Source organism: Gavialis gangeticus, unplaced genomic scaffold, assembly GCF_001723915.1.
Source record: "Gavialis gangeticus isolate Ggan-Ray unplaced genomic scaffold, GavGan_comp1, whole genome shotgun sequence".
NCBI lineage: Eukaryota > Metazoa > Chordata > Crocodylia > Gavialidae > Gavialis > Gavialis gangeticus.
The window spans coordinates 29,973,800-29,987,852 of NW_017729034.1; the positions used below are offsets into that span (position 1 = coordinate 29,973,800).

At 49.1% G+C, this 14,053-nt stretch overlaps 1 protein-coding gene across 2 annotated transcripts in view; it reads left to right on the forward strand.

Annotated features, from left to right (window-relative positions):
• The window catches only part of AARS2 (alanyl-tRNA synthetase 2, mitochondrial), a 54,176-nt gene that overhangs the window by 13,242 nt on the left and 26,881 nt on the right, over positions 1 to 14,053 (forward strand). For both annotated transcript variants that reach the window (XR_002099330.1, XM_019526764.1), the window contains exons 3-12: positions 1,178 to 1,323; positions 2,533 to 2,727; positions 3,175 to 3,319; positions 4,460 to 4,605; positions 4,995 to 5,103; positions 6,243 to 6,281; positions 7,663 to 7,774; positions 8,393 to 8,520; positions 9,375 to 9,525; positions 12,931 to 13,100. Coding sequence is in view for 1 of the 2 variants with exons in the window: in XM_019526764.1 (XP_019382309.1) it covers positions 1,178 to 1,323; positions 2,533 to 2,727; positions 3,175 to 3,319; positions 4,460 to 4,605; positions 4,995 to 5,103; positions 6,243 to 6,281; positions 7,663 to 7,774; positions 8,393 to 8,520; positions 9,375 to 9,525; positions 12,931 to 13,100 (1,341 nt within the window). In the remaining variant the exon portion in view is untranslated. The remainder of the gene's footprint in view (positions 1 to 1,177; positions 1,324 to 2,532; positions 2,728 to 3,174; positions 3,320 to 4,459; positions 4,606 to 4,994; positions 5,104 to 6,242; positions 6,282 to 7,662; positions 7,775 to 8,392; positions 8,521 to 9,374; positions 9,526 to 12,930; positions 13,101 to 14,053) is intronic.

Genomic DNA, 14,053 nt, shown 5'->3' on the forward strand with positions numbered 1-14,053 from the left:
GTTATAAACTACTGCAAGACCATTTCAGGCTGGACATAAGGAAGAATTTCTTTACTGTCTGAGCCCCCAAGGTTTGGAATAGCCTGCCATTGGAGGTGGTTCAGGCACCTACACTGAACACCTTCAAGAGCAAATTGGATGCTTATCTTGCTGGGATCCTATGACCCCAGCTGACTTCCTGCCCTTTGGGCGGGGGGCTGGACTCAATGATCTTCCGAGGTCCCTTCCAGCCCTAATGTCTATGAAATATATGAAATTTGATTTAAAAAAATATTGTTGTCCTCATTTACATGTGTTTGTGTAGTGTACGTAGAGGGGATTGCAGAATAGCTTAAAATGAAGTCTTACTCTTGTAAATTGTAGGGGAAGGTGGGGCATGGAGGGGTAGCTATAGGTTTGTGAGGGAGGGGCTGTTGGTATGTGGATATGTGGGGTGTGGGTGGGTATGGGGTTTGTGGGGAAGGAGGGTGGCAAGGGTATGGGTATGGGGACCTACATGTATGGTGGTGCGGGGGGGTGGTGCATGTGTATGGTGGGGTGTGCATGTGGGACTTACCCTATGAACACATGCACACTTTCCCTCCCTCCCTCCCTCCCTTACTTTGCGCGCACACACACTCTGTCTCTCCCTCCCTTATTGCATACACATCCAGTTTCTCTCTCTTTCCCTCATTGCGCGCACACTCACTCGCACACACACACTCTCTTTCCCTCCCTCATTGTCTGTCTCTCCCCGTCCCTCATTGCAGGAACATGCGTGCACACACCCCCTCCCACTTCTACTTCTGGCACGGGCCCAGTGCTCCTGTGGTCCAGTGATGCAGCTGGGGCCACATGGTGCTGGAGTGGCCAGCAGCGTGCAGGGAAGCAGTGAAAGCTGTGGCAGACAGAGGCTTCCTGTTAGGGTGGGAGGGGGTTGGGGGTGGGACAGCTGGCCTTGCTACTGTGTCCTGCCAGCTCCCCCTGGGTCCTACTGCTCTTGTCTCCTGTCATCTTTAACAGCCAGCCAGGAGCAGATAAATACCAATTTTCTAAATTTTGGGGGGTCCATGGGCCAGATAGAATGGTCTGGTGGGCTGGATTTTGCCTGCTCCTGCTCTATACCTTATTTTCACATTACTCACTCCTCTGTGCTCCCAAATAGCTATGCTTCCCATTATTTCCTTGCCTTGTTCAGGAGGAGGCTTGCAGCATGGCCTGGGAACTTTTGACAAAGATCTATGAGATCCCTAAGAACCGTCTCTATGTCACCTATTTTGGAGGGGACTCCTCACTGGGGCTGAGTGCAGATGAGGAGAGCAGAGACATTTGGCTGAGCCTGGGGTAAGCATGGCTTGTGCCTTCTCTTTTGCTGATACGATGCAAATGTGCAGGCAAAAACACTGTCATTGTTTTCACTTTCTTTTATGTACTTGGTTGCCACATTGTTTGGATTGTCATGAATTCCACAAACGGCCCTACAGCCTAGCAGCATCTCATTTCTGGGTTGCTCTGAGTTAGTGTGAAAGCTGAAGGTTTCCTGGCCTGGGTGAAATGAGGCTGGCATTCTCAGTCCTGGTTTCAGGGAAGATGATCACACAATGCTCTCATCTCAGGCAAGGGTATTTTATTTTCTGTCTGCTGAGAGGCTCAGGGCTGAGCAGATGGAGTGCTGTGTCCAGATTTGGACCCTCTACTATAGAAGGGATGTGGACAAATTGGAGAGAGTCCAGCAGAGGGCAACAAAAATGTTTAGAGGCTAGGGCACATGATTTATGAGGAGAGGCTGAGGGAGCTGGGCTTATTTAATCTGGAGGAAAGAAGATGGAGGAAGTTTTACTAGCAACCTTCCACTACCTGAATGGTGGTTCCAAAGAGGATGGAGCTAAATTGTTCTCAGTGATGACAGATAACAGAACAAGGAGCAGTGGTCTCAAGTTGCAGCAAGGGAAGTTGAGGTTAAATATTAGGAAAATCTTTCTCAATAGGAGGGTAGTAAAGCCTGGAACAGATTACTCAGAGACGTTGTGGAATCTCCATCCTCAGAGGTTTTTAAGACCTGGCTAGGCAAAATTGTGGGTGGAACAATATATTTGGGGATAGTCCTGCTTTGAGCAGGAGGTTGGGCTAGATGGCCTCCTGAGGTCCCTTCCGATCCTAATTTTCTATGATTCTGTGGCTGAGTTGTTATTGCAGACCTATTGGTGGTCTCTTCAGGACAGGGATGAAACGTGTTGACAGAAACTTTTGTTTCAGGTGGGAAGTGCATGGATGCCAGGGTAATATGTGTTCCTGGAACCCAACACTCTCGATCCTAGGTCTCTTGAGCTCTCTGGCCCCATTTAGAGCTCTTTCAGATGTTCATTCTCTCAGAATATACTCCAGTGATGGTGGCTGCTCTCCTGGTCAAGCAGGAATGGAGGCAATTCAGTGCATCAGTGCAATTGGAGATAACTCGCCTCTCTAGCTCCTCTGCCTGCTCCATGGAGGTTTGTAGCACAGGCATCCAGTGGAAGGGTCCAGCCTGGTCAGATTCACTGCCTTTCTTTTCAGGGTATGTCCCAGCCACGTGCTTCCTTTCCCACTGAAAGAGAACTTCTGGGAGATGGGGGATACAGGCCCCTGTGGTCCCTGCACAGAGATCCACTATGACCACATAGGTGGTGGAAGGAATGCAGCAGCATTGGTGAACCAAGACAACCCTGATGTGGTGGAAATCTGGAACCTGGTTTTCATGCAGTATGACAGGTACTGGGTAGCAGGGTCACCAGGGATGGCTCAGAACTGCACTCTATAATCTGAGCACCTGTCAGACCTACTGACTTCCTCAGAGGTCCTGTTCTTTTCCTGATGGCAGTAGTACATGGGAAGGCAGGAGTTTTTGAAACATCTGTCCTTCCTCCAAGCTTCTGTTGTCCATTCGCATCACATGTTCCTTTGTCCCTGCTACGTCTGTCTCTGCCCTGGGCCCTGTATCCCCCTTTACATTGCTCCTGTCTCAGTCAGTCCTGCTTCTGTAGTTTCCTCCCTTCCCTGAACTGCTGCTGCCCACTTCTTGCTTGCCCCACTGCTGAGTCCATCCCCATCTGATGGCCCCTTTCTCAACTCACCAGCTGCTTGCTCTGGCACTTGATCCAGAGCTCACTTCTGCTTCTCTTTGTTTTGTTCTTTGGGCGGGGGCTGGTGCATTGCTAGAGAGGCCAGTGGGAGTCTGCGTCCGTTGCCTCAGCATCATGTGGACACAGGGATGGGCCTAGAACGGCTGGTGACAATCTTGCAGGGCAAGCGCTCCAACTACGACACGGATCTCTTCACCCCCATCCTGGACGCCATCCACAAGGTAAGGATCTGTTGTCCCCTCCCAGAGTCACAGCTGAGCCAAAAGCACATCAGCCTCTCTAATGTGCAGAGCTTCGGTTCTCAACCAGGCTGCTGCAAGACCACCTCAGAGGTGTTGCAACACGGGAAAAGTTGCCCCACCTGTAAGGCTGCAACACACCCTCGCTCTCGCTGCATTACAGTTCCGTCTCCCACCAACTCGGAGGCGCACAGGGAAGTTCCACTTGTCCTGCTTCTGGATTATAGAAACTTAATGCAGGAGGAGGGAGCACACACATTGCAGCCCTTCCTAGGTCACTTTTACCTAGAGACAGCCCCACCCAGTTGACGAGCACTGAGGACAGCTGAGGCAGCACCATCGGTGTTTTTCAACCAAGGGTGCTGCCACATTCAGAAAAATGGTTGAGGGGTGCCATGACTGAAGAAACTGTGAATCACTGGTGTAGACACTGCTTACCCAGCACTCTTCAGGTGGGGTACATGGCTCTCGGATAACACCTAGCACAGGGGTGGGCAAAATGATAGTGGCCAGATGCCACCCACCAGGCCATTCTATCCAGCCTGTGGGGCCCCTAAAAAATTTAGAAAATTAATATTTATCTACCCTGGGCTGCCTGTCATGTGGCCCTCGATGGTTTGCCAAAACTCAATAAGTGGCCCTCTGCCCAAAATAATTGCCCGCCCCAACCTAGCAGCACAGCACAGCACAACAGCTTAGACCTGGGCATGCATCCAGCTTGAATCGCAGCAGGGTAATGAACAGCTAGGAAGGAGTTCTCAGATTGGGACATTACCAGAACACTGGCATTTTTGCTGCATGTTACAAGTGCCCTGGGATTTTAATTGCTTCCAGTGGTCAAGTCCTTACTTCTGATATATTCTCTGACCCACATTACTTCTGTACACTTGTGTGCTGAAAGGGCTTTCATGAGAATCAGCTGGCATACAAGGCAGTGTGAAGCAAGTGTAAGGAGATTAGGTGCATGCGTGGTGAAAGGAGCTTGCTACAGGCTGGAACCAGCCCAGAGGAACACTTTCCTAGAGCTATATCATCCAGTGTACAGCCAGGAACATCACCATGCAAGCTTTCTCTTCAGATCTAGTTGTCTCTGCTGAAATATCTCCCTTTCTGATCTCACAGGGCTGTGGAGGGCCTGGGTACCAGGGCCTGGTTGGGGAGGCTGATGTCAAATGCATGAACATGGCCTACCGTGTGGTTGCAGATCACGTGCGCACCCTTTCCGTGTGCATTGCTGACGGCGTATACCCAGGCATGTCTGGAGCCGAGTAAGGAAGCAGGGTTACAAGGAAGGGTAACTCAAAAGAAAGGGTAGGAACACGAGTAGAGTTTGTGGGCAGGGGCAAGGGGGAAAGGCAGTTACAGCGTGAGTCAAGAGGTTGGGATAGGAGCAAAGTGGGTGGAGTGAGAAAGAAGCAAGGGTATTGAGAGAGAGAAACAAAGGGCACAGAGCAGGATGGATTTGGCCTTGATTACCTGCTGGGCCACCCCTGCAGATAATCTTTGGAGAGGTGTGAAGGAGTAAGGAGAGCTTTCATGTGACTATGAGAGGGAGGGAAACGTGGGTATTTGAAGGGGAGATGGCGGATGGGCATTAAGGGAGTCAGACGGGAGGAGAGCTGGCTTGGGACACCGAGGAACTCTCCCCTTCCCTCAGGGTGGTATTGCGCCGGATCCTGCGAAGAGCTGTCCGGTTTTGCTCTGAAGTCCTGCATGCTCCGCCTGGGCTCCTGGCCAGCTTGGTTCCTGCTGTGGTGGGAATTCTGGTAAGCAGGAAGGTCTTACCTAGGTGGGAGGGATAGATCTGCTCCTAAGACAAACTGTCTGGATGAGCCTCCAGATATTTCTTCCCTGACACTAGGGCAGCTACTCTTGTCAGGAATTTGTATCTGACGTGAAAGCCCCAGGAATTGGGGGATCTTTGACATTGTGCTCTGCTTATCCCAGAGCCACGTCATGCCCTTATTTTGCACAGGGTCAGGGGTTCATTGGGCTAAACAATGCATTTAGCCCAAGTGTGAACATAAGACAAGGAAAGGGCTACAACATAATGTGCACTCTGGCACAGTGGCTAGCAAGCTTTGGCCAGTGCAAAGCAATCTGCCCCAGGGTTGCTGGATCTCCTTCCTTTTATTTCCAGTTGCTAAAAACTTATCAAAAGAAATTGTAAACCCATCGAATGTTTTCCTCAGGGCCCTTTTCTACATAATCAAGTTGTTGGGGTTGCCATGGAGCTGCCATGCCATGGTAAATGGGGTGGGAGAGGACATGAGAGATCCCTGCAACAGTAAATGGGAGAGCAATTGGCCATGAGATGGTAGCTATGAATCCAGCTCTGAGCATACCCTATGACTATTCTTAAAGTCCTACCTCAGTGCTACCTGATCTTCAGGCATTACAGAAACATTTCTTTTATGCCTGTCAGTCACCTGTCACCTCAACTCACAGGGGAGTTTGTGTCATATTTAATAATAGAATGAATTATAGTACAGCTCTGTCAGAGAGGCAAGCAGCAAAGTGATGACTCTGGGATGTCAAAATACTGGATGTTGTTCCCAAATCTGCTCTTGACCCATTCCAATCTTGAACCAAGTTGTTTCCCCTCTCTGTGACTCAGTTTCCTCTTATAGTGAGGGGACTAGCAGCTTTAATGCTTTGTAAGGTGCTTTGAGGTTCTACAGTGAAGGTGGGGGAAGTGAATGTGCATGCAGTATTAATTGTAATTGCCAGGAGAGATGGTGAACAAGAACAGGCCTGGTCCTACGATGGGCCCCTCACAAGGTGAAGAGGGTTGGTGAAAGGGCAAGAATGAGACTCAGGCTGGTCCACAACCCCAGAGGATGTGGGGAAGAAAGGTTCTTGCGCTGATAGTGCATCCTAATGCTTTGCAAAATTGCCTCTCCAGGGGGATACATATCCAGAGCTGAGGAAGAATGAGGATCAGGTGAGAGCATGGATTCTGCTGGGAAGAAGTGCTGACCAGTCATGGGAATTGTGGTGTGCAAAGTTGCCTTATTGAGGGATGTTTGTGTGGGTTACCTTAATTTCTTGCATGCAACATGCCCCAGAATGAAATACACACCTTGTTTTTAAAGGCTGAATGAAGAAGATAAGATCTTTCTTTGTAGTAAGTAACCAAATAGCAGCAGCTAGGGAACAGAGCCTACTCATTGTTCTGCCCCTTGTAAGTCATGCCAATTTTCCATTTGCTTTCACCTAGTAAGCAACAGAAACTGCTCTTATGTATTTTTGATATATAATGCACATTGCACTTTCCAGCAGATGGTTTTTAGGAAAAGGAGGCATGTTTTATGCAAGAGAAAAAAGGGCATATTGTATACAAGAAAACAGGGTATCAAGGTGTTGCCTTGGGATGAGTTTGCTCCTCTATCATGGCTGAGCTTCCAAAGGAATGTGGTTGAGCTCAGACAAGCTGAGACTGTATGTAGGTACCATAGGCATAGTCAGGGATTATGTGCATGGTGCAGACCCTCCAGTGGCAATTGAGCATAACTCTTGCAGGGTGGGGTTTTCTTATACTGGGATTGGCTGGTGGGTGCCCTGATGAAGCCAAGGCAGCTTGTGTACCACCTGGACTGAGGTAAAAATCCGGGAGCGCAGAGCTTGGGTTCCCTTGCCAGTACATCCTTTGCATCTCCTACTTCCCTTACTTATATAGCAAAGCAGAACTAGTGTTTGGGGCAGCTGTTTTACAAGTTTCTCCCTGCCCAGCTCAACCAGAATCTTTCAATCTAAAACCAGCAGCACCTTTGGGGCACCTTATCCAGATTTCTCATTCACTTGCAAGAGTGGGTGTCCCACCTGCAGTGTCGCTAAGCGTTCCCTCTGGTTTCTCTCAGCAGGTATCTGATTAGTTCTTTCTAGCAGAGGTGGAGGAGGTCTCTAGTGGTATTGTAGCCCTTAGCAGCCATAGCCCTGAGCCAGAATACCTTTATGCAGAGTCCTGTACAGATGCATAAAGGTGGTCTCTGCCCCGGCAAATGTAGCTCCCTTAGTAGACACTCACTCAGCCTGCTCCCAGCAGATTAGTCAACATGGCACAGGGCAGGCAGGGTTCTGGAGGACAAATTTAACTGTGGACCTCACCCCAAGGGAATGTCACTGAGGGCATGCACAGTAGCAACATTTGAAGTGTTCCAAGTGCCTTTAATGCACTCCAGAAATGAAGGTGCAGGTGTACTTGGCTTTCAAAGTGCTTCAGAACTAGCCATTCCACTTTTGAAATTACCCTGGTAAAAACGGGAACAGCTTTGAACCACTTTCCTATGAAGCATATCCTGACCCTGCTGCTGCTCTTCCACCAGATTGTGACCATCATCAGTGAGAATGAGGTGGCCTTCCTCTCCTCCCTCCAGCGGGGCCGGCGTATCATAGACAGGACCCTGCAGCAGATGGGGCCCTCCAAGCTCTTTCCAGGTGAGTTCCTCTCCAGCAGTACTTGCTACAGAGGAGGAACAGAAGCAGGGGCCTGCCAGGGATGGAGGGTGGCTTGGTCTTTTGACTGGGTCATTATTGATCCACAGACACAGCAACTAGCCCCTTCCCCATGTAGTGGGTGATAGGGAGAATTAATCCCTTCCTGAACAAGGTAGATTTGAACAAAGTCCTCCATACCTGGTCACTGTTTGGCAGCGTAGCTTAGCACCTGCTAGTGCCAGACAGAATGGCACACCCCATGATCCTGAAGCCTGAGAAGATCTTCCTGCATTTGCAGTGCCCTGCTTTGTCATGGCTGGGGCTTTCCTTCCCATATTCACTGTCTTGAACTCTGCCCCCAACAAGACATGCTGTGTTATTTTCCTCATGGGAGCAAACTGCCTGTTACAATTACAGATGTCTCTGTGCATGTGTAATTCCTAGAGGTGAAGGATGGAATGCTCCATGCTGTCTGGCAGCACTGCCTCTGGTTAGGAAGCATTGCTGATGGGGTATACATGCAGACTGTCAGAGGTGATGAGAGATTACTTCTGTGACGCTGTTGTATGTTCTGTCCATGGCCATCCAGAACTCAGTCTCATTCCTGTACCTCTGCAGTGGAGGTGGCATGGTCTATCTATGGAAACCTGGGGTTCCCCTTGGACCTGATTGGTTTGATGCTTGAAGAAAAGGGGATCCAGCTAGACTGGGAAATTGTGAGCAAGCTAGCCCAGGAAGATGCTGAGGTAAGAGACAGGACCTGGCCTCCCACCTGTGTTTCCATTGGTATGGCTTGTATCCAGTACTCTTCCCTGTGGATCAAAATGGGGCCTGTCAGGACTCCCATTGTTAGTGCCCTGCACTACCTCTTGCCTTCCCTCAGAATCCTTGGTTGGTGCACTGCTCAGGGGGTTGACTTCAACCTGAGAAATGTACCTTCCGAGAGCAATTTGTCCTGTAACTTTTCATACCACTTCCTACAGGACATGTTCTAGAAGCTGTCAGCTCAGTGGACTCTGTGCCCAGAAGGGTTGACTAGATCAAAACAACCTAACAGATGCTCTGTGGTGAAAGCAGAGTCTTTCCAGGATGGATGGCATATGTGAGAGTCTTGCATTCTTCCCTTCCCATCCCACCCCCCTACTGGCCTTGTAGTGGATAAATCAAAGTCCTCAGCCTCCCAAGCTGCAACTGAAGTGCTTATTGCTCTATATAGAGAGAGAATGCACGTTAGCAGCCCCTTTTTGATTTCTCCATTAGAGGTGGCTTAGTGCAGTGCAGCTGCACTGAACGCCAAGTGCCTGGTTTAACAGCAGCCCAGCATCAGTTGCTTCTTGAGGCAGCCCAGCTTTGACTGAGTATATTACTGTAAAGGAAGGAAAGTGAATGGCTGCCACAGTCTGAGGCCACAACCAGTGACCTCAGGGCGCAGGTGCTTCTAGAGTGCCCTGCAGCATTTCCTCTAAGCTGCACAGCATGCGCCTAGCAGCATGGCATGAGCACACCTGCACAACTGCACATGTTGCACAGCTTAGAGGGAACAGTGGGGAATTAAACAGTGGTGCCCTGGGATTTAATTCTTGCTTTTGCTCCCGTGTAGAAGAAATCTAGGAGCCAGCAGACAGAACAGCTGGAGGGGTCCGCTGCACAGCTGGATGTGCATTCACTGGCTCAGCTGCAGGGGGACGGAGTGCCTGTGACAAATGACACACCAAAATATGCCTACACGCTGGAGCCGGATGGCAGATATGGTAAGAGCCCAGGTGTGGCGGGCTAGTAGGGGGTGGATGCTCCTGTGCCGAGCCACTCGCCTCACTGTGCCCAACCACCTTCCAGGCTCCATGTGCCTCCCTGGGGGTGCCTCCCTCCTGGCCAGCCTCCTTCCTGGAGCACACCTGCTAGCCTGGGGGTAACATTGCCATCACCAAGGGTCTGGAGTGATCTTGGCTCTGTGCCCTGTGGGAAATACAGGCCTAGTAGCCCTTGAGGGTACTTAACCCACTTCAAGAACTTGGGGTGCTTCCCTCAGTCTGAAGCACAAATAGTGGTCTCCCTTAGTCAGCAGAACCAGAGGGACCCCAAAGCATAATCGACCCACTCCCAAGAAGTCTCCCATGCTAGGTACAAAGGAGATCTTTTTTGGTTACAAGGAGTAGGTTTGGAATAGGGTACAGGGTAGAGCAAAGTCAGAGAAATCTCATAGAGCAAACAGGGTGGCTGGGTAGCCTTTGATCATGCATCTGAGTTACTGCAAGCTATATATCTAGTTTAGATCTCAGGTAGCTTACTCACGAGTATCATCCAGAGACAGGTGGAGATTCCCTCTGGAGGCAGGCAGTTCATTGATCATGAGTTTCAAGAGAGAGCAAGTTTCAGATGGTCCAGCTTCTCTCTAAGTTTTCATCATGGCTACTGCTCCTCCTCCTGGGTAGTACTTAACGTGCATAGACCTTATGATCTCATTTATCTGGTCCAATAGAGGCCAGCACCTGTTGGCTGCTAGCCAGCCAATTTGAAATGCATCACTGGTTGCTGGGTACACTGGCAGGGTCTCTAGCCCCCTCCCAATCAGGTTGGCATTACTTAGAACAGGGGCGGGCAATTATTTCAGGCAGAGGGCCACTTACTGAGTTTTAGCAAATCATCGAGGGCCACATGACAGGCAGCCAGGGGCAGATAAATACTAATTTTCTAAATTTTTAAGGGGCTCCATGGGCCGGATAGAATGGCCTGGCAGGCTGCATCCAGCCCCTGGGCTGTGTTTTGCCCACCCCTGGCTTAGAACAATAGGGAACATAAGCCCATCACCCAAGTATGTGATGCCAGTCATGTAGGCAGAGGAAGCCAGTTTCCCCCCTCCCTTAGGAATGTATCCAGCTCAGGTTATAACTCAGGGTCACCTGAGAGAGGGGGCAGAGGAATCTGCCCTTTGCAGTGACCATGTTAACCAAATTGTCACACAGCAGAGTTTTTGGGGAGAGACAGAGGTGGCATTCTGCCACACCAGGTACTGTCCAGAGTGCCGGTATAGTGCTAGAGTGGGTATCTGATGCATGGTCTCCTTGGGATTTGCCAAACATCCTCCCCCTACAAGGAATAATAAGCCATCTGGTATGCTGGAGAAATGCAGTTTATAGAACACAGGCTCATATGTGGGTTGAGTGAAAACCAATGACGTTTTAATTTAAATGCATTTTTCTTGTTGAACTAGACCTATTTTAAGAATAAGTTTGAAATTAGGGCAACCTATGTGAGGGCCTAAACTTGACATAATATGTGAAGTCACTTAGATTTAAAAAAATAGTATCCAAGCAGAGCATAGTTGTTGCTGATGTTTTAGCAAAGTCAGTCCCCCTTACTACTATGGAAAGTCACTGCAACCAGAGCACCTGCACCTATGGTTTGCTGAAGTGACAAACCAGCTTCTGGCAGCTGCAGCCACTTCTACAGATGTAAAAATAACTTGTTTCTTTTTCATTTCATTCTGTTCAGTTTTGTCAAGTTCAAGGACTAGCTCTTTTAAAGTTGCTAAAACACTTGAAAAAGCAGGAAGGCATGTTTGTTTTTCTTCCAGCCTATCAATACAAAAACATAGAGTTGAGAGGCTGACTTGCCCGTTCTAAAATCCTGGAGGACATGGTGACTAGAAACAATTGGTTAATTCCCTAAATAAAGTTAAAGCATCCTTTGTCTAAAACATTTCAGTAAAATGTTTTTCTTATGTCCATACCACTTTTAATGTTGTTGTTGTTACATAGCTACACAGAAGTACTGGGTTTGCTTTCTATCTTTCTAATTGAATTTAATTTTTTGTCCAAAGCCAGCTTGACAAATATTGGGGGAAAATAAATGATCTAGTAAATAAAAAACGTACCATTCCCTAACAGTATAAAGCAGGGGTGGGAAATTATTTGGGCCTGTAGGTCACATAGGCAGTTTTGGGGAGCTGTCATGGATAGTTAGCCTCTCTTTCCCCACACCCCACAACAGCCTGGAGCCCAGGTACCCTGTAGCTCTTCACTGCCACCAGTGCCCAGCAGCAGTTAAAATTTGTGATTTAAATCAGTCCACTCTGGACATACACCTACAGTAGTGATTCTCAACATTTTTAGACTCAAGGTGCCCCTGCCTAACTTCTATGAACTAGGTGGCACCCAGTTTCAAAAACATATTTGAGTGCTTACCTTCCTGTAGAGGGGCTGGCAGGGGAGCTGGGGGATTGTCCAAGCAGGGACAAGCCTGAGCCTGTATTTATTTGCTTAATTTATAGGCTTGTTTTCTCACACCTCACTTATCTCATCACTTCACAACACACTTCAAAGGATCTGCTGGCACCCAAGGGTACCCCTGCACCCTGGTTAGGATCACTGATCTACTGTCTCTGAACTCCACCTGAGACCAAACATGCAAAGTAGATCATGTGCCTGCCCACGGTAGCTCCATAGTGGTGGATGAGCTGAGAGTTAAGGGTTGGTGTTACCCTATGAAGTAAAAAATTGTGTTAGATGTCGCCTCTGTGTTTCTGTTGAAGATGTGCCCCAAGCCTATTGCTGACAATCAGGACAGGTATGTGGGTGCTAGGTATAGTAAAAATGGTTCAGAGAACCCTGATTTTGTGGGCTGCGGTGGGTAGGCTTTGTTCTTAAGTAATTTTAATTAGCTTTTTAACATTTTTACCCAGGGCACTCAATTTGTCTTGAGAGAAACCCGCCATTGTTGTAGTAGGCCACTAGATGTCACTGCTACTTTATGTAGAGTTTAATGTTGCTTTAGAATGGCTGCTGATAACTGGAAAGAGTGAATTTGGGCCCTAGAGGTAGGGGGTGATGTCAGTGTCTTATCCTCAGCCATACTGCATTTCTCCTGCTCTCAGAACCTTGTCAGGAATCTATACTGATTTGGGGGGCTCATAAGTGAGGCCCATCATCACAAAACTGTCCTTGAGCATACAGCTTATTGCTGCCAGACCGCTTTGTGTGCGTCCTGTCCACGGTTAATAACTGGGATCTTTCCTCTTTGTGTAGACTGCAGTCTGAATGGGTGCGGGGTGTAGACAAGCTGCAGGGTGACCTGTAGAACCCACCTGCACTCCCATGGGAAGGCAGAGAAGTGTTGGTGGCTGGAGCCTATTCCTGATACGGTCTTGCCTTTTGCAGTGTTCAGCCCTTGTCAGGCCACCATTCTGATGCTCTACAAGGACCGATCTCTCCAGAAAGAAGTTGGAGCAGGGCAGCGCTGTGGTGTCATCTTGGATAGGACCAGCTTCTATGCGGAGCAGGGCGGGCAGGCACACGATCAGGGCTACCTGATGCTTCTGGGACAGCAGGTGAGGCTCTCTGTGGTCCAAGCTTGAAATTAAGGCTGGTTAGACTCCCCAGAGTGGTGTTCTCCTCTTCATTGTACCAGGTTGCTTGCTATAGTCCTCCTGCCTGTTGTCTTCAGGCTCTTCCTCTTGTGCCAGCCACTTGGTGAGCTGGGCACTTAGGATGCACAGTGGCTTAGTAACTGGGAGAAGCCCAGTGATTTGTGGAGCAGTGGATGGTTTGGGGAGATAATGGGCTGAGCTGAGTATGTCTCAGCCTTTTCCATTCTGTTTGTCTCCCTTTTTTGCCCCTCTTTGCAATGCCAGTTGCCAGGGAGGCTCAACATCCCTTCTCCTCCATCATGCTGCCCTCTTCCCTAGCTGGGCCACCATACGGAAATGTTGAGCAGTCATCAAATAAGCATGGGCTCAGCAACTTCTGCAGAGCCAGCCCTAGAGAAACAGAGGTGGTTGCCCAACCTGTGGCTTGCTCCCTCTTCTGTCCTCTTCTTTTCTTCTCAGAGGCTCTGGGGAGAATCCCCACGCCCCTCTCCAAAATACCTGCTCTTTCAGAAAATTGGTTTCGTCCACCACATCAAGAGGCTGAAAGGCAAAGACCGCAGGTTCTTTGGAGTGGACTCCTATCATAAATGTAGACTCTATTATTGTGTTGTAAAGTGGGCTGGGACATGGCATATAAGCCTCTGCTAACCTGTGGTATCGCACCTTTCCCTGCTTCCCTGAACCCTGGGAATCGCCCATGGGTCACAGATGCTTCTAGCCCAAGAGGACTGGCTGGGATTCCCCCAGCAGGCTGCATGTCTACTTCTCCCTAATGAACCAGAGAGGGCACCACTGTGTAACAAGAATCCCTTACAGCTCAGGCCCTTAGGTCAGCCCAGTGGTCCCCTACATGTCGGGTGAGTTTGGGGTTTCAGTCATGGTCTCAAAAACTTATCACCATGACTGGTGCTAAT